At 49.0% G+C, this 6,540-nt stretch overlaps 2 protein-coding genes across 2 annotated transcripts in view; one reads left to right on the top strand and one right to left on the bottom strand.

Moving 5' to 3' along the window:
* Positions 1-407: 407 nt before the first annotated feature.
* LOC138372544 (uncharacterized) lies at positions 408-2,210 on the bottom strand. Its single transcript, XM_069338020.1, has one exon. The coding sequence runs from the start codon at positions 2,208-2,210 to the stop codon at positions 408-410; it is 1,803 nt and encodes a 600-aa protein (XP_069194121.1).
* A 155-nt stretch (positions 2,211-2,365) lies between these two features.
* LOC138372545 (uncharacterized) overlaps positions 2,366-6,540 on the top strand; it is a 21,549-nt gene continuing 17,374 nt past the window's right edge. The window contains exon 1 of the mRNA XM_069338021.1: positions 2,366-2,549. Within this exon, the coding sequence (XP_069194122.1) occupies positions 2,366-2,549 (184 nt within the window). The remainder of the gene's footprint in view (positions 2,550-6,540) is intronic.

The raw sequence follows: 6,540 nt of genomic DNA on the forward strand, positions 1-6,540 counted from the left end.
ACCAGAAGTTCTACTGCCCTTAATTGGACCCTGCAGCCTCTCCGAGACACAAACCAGGATTTTTACGCAATTCCCCCCATGCACTCGAGCTGTCAACATCACGCTATTGTGATTTCTGTGGGTATGGGCGAAGAGGTAGAACGGCCTGTTGACAGAGCTCGAGTGCATGGGGGGAATTGAGTGAAATCCTGGTTTGTGTCTCGGAGAGGCTGCAGGGTCCATGTAAGGGCAGTAGAACTTCTAGTTGCAATTCTTTTTTTAACTATGTCGTAGCGCAGTCGATTCATGCAGCGTCTGGGATGTTCATGGAGGGGCATGAAGCACTCCGCCAGGGGCATGAAGCACTCCAACAGGGGCATGAAGCACTCCGCCAGGGGCATGAAGCACTCCGCCAGGGGCATGAAGCACTAAAACAGGGGCATGAAGCACTCCACCAGCGGCATGAAGCACTCCGCCAGGGGCATGAAGCACTCTGCCAGGGGTGTGATGCACTCCGCCAGGGGCCCGAAGCACTCCATCAGGGGCATGAAGCGCTCTACCAGGGGCATGAAGCACTCCACCAGGGGCATGAAGCACTCCGCCAGGGGCATGAAGCACTCTACCAGGGGCATGAAGCACTCCACCTGGGGCCCGAAGCACTCCACCAGGGGCATGAAGCACTCCACCAGGGGCATGAAGCACTCCACCAGGGGCATGAAGCACTCCACCAGGGAGAGGAAGCACTCCATCAGGGTCATGAAGCACTCCACCAGGGGCACGAAGCACTCCACCAGGGACAAGAAGCACTCCACCAGGGACAGGAAACACTCCATCAGGGGCATGAAGCTCTCCGTCAGGGGCATGAAGCATTCCGCCAGGGGAACGAAGCATTCCACCAGGGGCATGAAGCACTCCACCAGGGGCATGATGCACTCCACCAGGGGCATGATGCACTCCACCAGGGGCATGAAGCACTCTGCCAGGGGCATTATGCACTCCGCCAGGGGCCCGAAGCACTCCATCAGGAGCATGAAGCACTCTACCAGGGGCATGAAGCACTCCACCAGCGGCATGAAGCACTCCGCCAGGGGCATGAAGCACTCTGCCAGGGGCGTGATGCACTCCGCCAGGGGCCCGAAGCACTCCATCAGGGGCATGAAGCGCTCTACCAGGGGCATGAAGCACTCCACCAGGGGCATGAAGCACTCCACCAGGGGCATGAAGCACTCCGCCAGGGGCATGAAGCACTCTACCAGGGGCATGAAGCACTCCACCTGGGGCCCGAAGCACTCCACCAGGGGCATGAAGCACTCCACCAGGGGCATGAAGCACTCCACCAGGGGCATGAAGCACTCCACCAGGGAGAGGAAGCACTCCATCAGGGTCATGAAGCACTCCACCAGGGGCACGAAGCACTCCACCAGGGACAAGAAGCACTCCACCAGGGACAGGAAACACTCCATCAGGGGCATGAAGCACTCCGCCAGGGGCATGAAGCATTCCGCCAGGGGAACGAAGCATTCCACCAGGGGCATGAAGCACTCCACCAGGGGCATGATGCACTCCACCAGGGGCATGATGCACTCCACCAGGGGCATGAAGCACTCTGCCAGGGGCATGATGCACTCCGCCAGGGGCCCGAAGCACTCCATCAGGGGCATGAAGCACTCTACCAGGGGCATGAAGCACTCCACCAGGGGCATGAAGCACTCCGCCAGGGGCATGAAGCACTCTACCAGGGGCATGAAGCACTCCACCAGGGGCCCGAAGCACTCCACCAGGGGCATGAAGCACTCTACCAGGGGCATGAAACACTCCACCAGGGGCATGAAGCACTCCACCAGGGGCATGAAGCACTCCACCAGGGAGAGGAAGCACTCCATCAGGGGCATGAAGCACTCCACCAGGGGCACGAAGCACTCCACCAGGGACAAGAAGCACTCCACCAGGGACAGGAAACACTCCATCAGGGGCATGAAGCATTCCGCCAGGGAAACGAAGCATTCCACCAGGGGCATGAAGCACTCCGCCAGAGGAACGAAGCTCTCCACCAGAGGAACGAAGCACTCTGCCAGGGGGGCATGAAGCACTCTGCCAGGGGGCATGAAGCACTCTGCCAGGGGCATGAAGCACTCTGGCAGGGGCATGAAGCACTCTGGCAGGGGCATGAAGCACTCTGCCAGGGGCATGAAGCACTCTGGTAGGGGCATGAAGCACTCAGCCGGGGGCATGACTATGGGATGAAGTTATTAGCTAAGGAGAAGCTAAGTATTGTATTATTATTCCCAGATTGACAAAGCTTAAATGAAACAATAATCGTCAGTGAGAGTAAGGCAGCGTTTCGTCTGCTGTGTAGTGATGATAATGTATACCACACTACTGCAGTATGAGCAGCAGCGGCAGCAGCGGCAGCAGCAGCAGCAGCAGCGGCGGCAGCAGCAGCAGCAGCAGCGGCAGCAGCGGCAGCGGCAGCAGCGGCAGCAGCAGCAGGGGGCAGCAGCAGCAGCAGCAGCAGCAGCAGGGGGCAGCATACTGGCGGGACACTAACGGTGGCCCACCAATATGGTCCGGTAGGTCCCATGGCCTCTAACCATACTGTTGTTAGTAACCAGATCATATACCTACCAGTACACATTATTGGTATGTCTGGGGAATTTATATGTTTTATGTGCATTATGTGTTACTGGAGAATACCAGTGGGCACTTACTATATGCCTATAATGTAGGAGATAATGTCTGTGTGTCTGGTCAAAGATGGAGGCCAGACGCTTAGGGCTAACCGCACCCAAATTGTGAGACGGAAGGGTCTGAGGTACAGCATAAACATAAGCTTGCCAGGGTCGCCATAATTGAAAAGAAAATAACGTGGTTGGATCTCATCCAGACCCCCACCACTATTTTTGGGCACTGCCCACCAGTTACAAAGCTAAATATTATAAACATTAAAAAATAAAACTTTTTTTTTCTTATAGTAATATACACCATTACTCACTGATCTCAGGAAAAATAACAACAATTCCCTGCAATCCACAATTTGCCCGTAGTCCCATAAAATAGACGATCCTATCACAGGTTCAAAGGTTTCTAATGCCACGAGTCTTTCTCAGAGTAAAGCGGCAACCATTCTTCTTATGTGTTATTCTCTCACCGAAGACCACAGACGAATTAGACAATTATGTTTTGTATTAGTGATATAAAGAGAGAAAGAGAAAGAGAGAGAGAGAGAGAGAGAGAGAGAGAGAGAGAGAGAGAGAGAGAGAGAGAGAGAGAGAGAGAGAGAGATGGATGCTAGGACAGATACATGGGGACAAATATGGAAAGATATATGGAGAAATGGATGGATAGATGGATGGATAGATGGATGTATACACGAATAGATAGATGGAATGATAGAGGGAGAGATTGATGAATAGATAGCTCAGTACAGGTATAGATATATGAATGATTAGGCTGATAGACAGATGGATACAAAGATTAATAGATAGATGGGCTACAGAGCCAGATAGCTTTGTAGCACATCTGCCGTCTCCTATCCCCCTGACACTGCCGTCTCCTATCCCCCTGACACTGCCGTCTCCTATCCCCCTGACACTGCCGTCTCCTATCCCCCTGACACTGCCGTCTCCTCTCCCCCTGACACTGCCGTCTCCTCTCCCCCTGACACTGCCGTCTCCTCCCCCCTGACACTGCCTCAGGGATGACAACAGTGATAGTGACACAGAAACATTAACTGAACAAGGAAGTCGACCTGCATCAGAATATTTTAAAATGATTCATGACCTTAATGAACGCGCTCAAGCCAAGTACGAGAATGAAAAGGATAATATTCTGCGTGACAGTAATTATGCCATACGACTTGCAGAGAGCATTCACTCGCGGACCATCCCGAGTTCCTCAGTGATCAAGAATCTAATGATGTCACCAGATGTTCCTGACGACACCAAACGCCAGGTTGGTGTGGCTCTTTACGTAGTACAGTCACTTATTGACGCATTGTGTAAGTGGGACAAGGACAACAATGGGACCACCAGTCCCAGGGAGGAACAACACCAAGACGATGGCTGCTGTTGACACAAGGACCATTAGGTTTCTCAGTTGGAACATTCGTAGCATCAACAAAAGAATGAATGACCTAATTGCATATGTTACCTGTAACAACATAGATATAATTGCTTTACAGGAGCCCTACACGTCCAATATGATAAACAAAACCCCACCAAAGATCAGAGGGTATGCATCCTATAATAACAGTAACGCCACAGGCCTATTAACTTACGTCAGAAGTGATTTACCGCACATTCTTGTGAGCACGTCACACAATGTACACACACAGTACCATCACTTTCATGTACAAACTACAGCAGGCCACTTTTCATTCCTCAACGTATATGCCAGAAGCCAGAAACTCAATGAAACATTGTTCCCAGATCTAGACAATCATGGGACAATATACATGGGAGATTTTAATGCTAGACATATTACGCTGGGAGACAGTACTAACAACGATAATGGATGCAAATTTATCAAATATGTTTATGACAACAGATTAACCGTGTATACTACGGATACCCAAACTCATTTATTGGGAGGCAGACTTGATTATGTAATGGGTAGAAACCTTGTGCAAGATAGGATGGAATGTTCGTTGGTAAATCACTTAGTTAGTGATCACTATGCAGTTTCTGCTTCCTATGAGGTACAGTGTGATGTACCTAATAGACATCAGAGACGGAAAATGAATATTCCATATGGCTTGCATGACCACTTTATTAATTGTATATCAAAATGGTATCAAGATTACACAATAACGAATGTACAAGCCTTCTCCAGAGATCTCGTTGATACGATTACTACCTACTACGACACATGCGTGTGTTGGGGAACAGGTCGTAAGCCTAGCAGAAGTGGGCAACACCTGCCACCACCCAAGTGGGTCCTTGACCCCGTATTTGTTAAAGAACATGAACGAGTAAAGCAACTTGGAGATACGTACAAACGAACCAAAGCACAAGGTGACCTGCATGCATTTCTAGTTGCAAATAGAGAGGTGAGAGACATGAGCAACGTCATACGTAATAAACATTGGGAAGAGTTCCTACAAAGTATAAATGAGCAAACAACACTTGTTGAAGTTTGGGAAAAGATACGAAAAATCTCTAGAAGCAGCCCAACCAAACCGCTGCACCACAGCCCACTAGAACAAGCAAACATCCTCCTTGATCAATGGGCAATAACATCGAGCTACGACTCACTCCCAATTAACATACAGCACAAACTTGATGACACACGCCCCAACAGACAACGAACCATCAATCTTGCCTGTACAGCTATCGACGTGTCGGACCTTAATGATGTAACTGAATGGGAATTAAATCATGCACTAAAGATGGGAAAATCAACTGCTCCTGGAGAGGATGGTATTACTTACAGTCTACTGAGATTAGTCTCACACGTACCAGGTAATCCATTATTAGTGTTGTACAGAATGAGTTTACGTGAAGGAGTATTACCTGATGCTTGGACAAAGAGTGTCATTGTTCCCATCCCCAAACCACACTCAGATAATTATAGCCCCATATCTTTAACATCGTGTGTTTGTAAAGTGCTTGAACGTATTGTTCTTAACCGACTCATGTATCGTATACAGGGGCACCTGTCACCCCAACTGTTTGGATTTATGCCTGGGCTCAGTACACAACACTGTTTTGCTGAGTACTTCGCACATATTGAAGCTTCCCCCCAAACAGTCTTCATCGACCTAGCAGCAGCTTTTGATACAGCAAACAGAGAAATCATACTGGAACAGCTTGCCGAGCTGGGAATACAAGGAAAATTACTGAAATGGATAAAGGGCTATTTGTCTAATCGAACAGCATATGTTTTGTTTAATGGTGTTAAAAGCACAGAGAGCAAACACTTTGAACTGGGAACTCCACAAGGAGGGGTCCTCAGTCCCTTATTGTTCAACGTTCTGATGCATAAACTTATTAAAGATCTTCCAACTAATAATGAAGACACTGTCATTTGTTATGCTGATGATATATGTTTACAGGCTGCCACCGAGCCTAGAATGCAAGTTCTGCTCGACGCTTTTGCTACTAGAGCTGAGGAATGTGGCCTCCTTATCTCTGTACAGAAAACTCGTGCCCTCATTCCATGTGGTATTCCACCACCCAATTATCATATAGATGGGCGAGCACTTGAGAACTGCGAGTCTTACAGATACCTTGGTGTCCCCGTTAACGACCCTGGGTACCTTTCTTCTCTCAAGAGGAGACTTTGGGAGAGATTAAAACCCTTGCGGGTCCTTGTTGGTGTCAATCATGGGCTTAACGTGAGACTTGCTAGAATGTTTTATGTATCATTTATACGCTCTGTGATTGACTACAATGCTCTACATCTCACACTGTATACTGACAAAGAGCTGAAATCTCTTGAAACCTTGCAAAATGAAGCTATGCGTCTCATCCTTAGGGCTCCAAAGTCCACGAGAATAGTTAACATGAGAGCAGAGTTAAAATTACCTACCATAAGTGAGAGAATCTTGTCTATTAGCACAGT

The sequence above is a fragment of the Procambarus clarkii genome, chromosome 39 (assembly GCF_040958095.1).
Source record: "Procambarus clarkii isolate CNS0578487 chromosome 39, FALCON_Pclarkii_2.0, whole genome shotgun sequence".
NCBI lineage: Eukaryota > Metazoa > Arthropoda > Malacostraca > Decapoda > Cambaridae > Procambarus > Procambarus clarkii.

Bases quoted from the DNA above. Each gene is read 5' to 3' on its own strand.
- LOC138372544 (XM_069338020.1), bottom strand. From the start codon at position 2,210: ATGCCCCCGGCTGAGTGCTTCATGCCCCTACCAGAGTGCTTCATGCCC.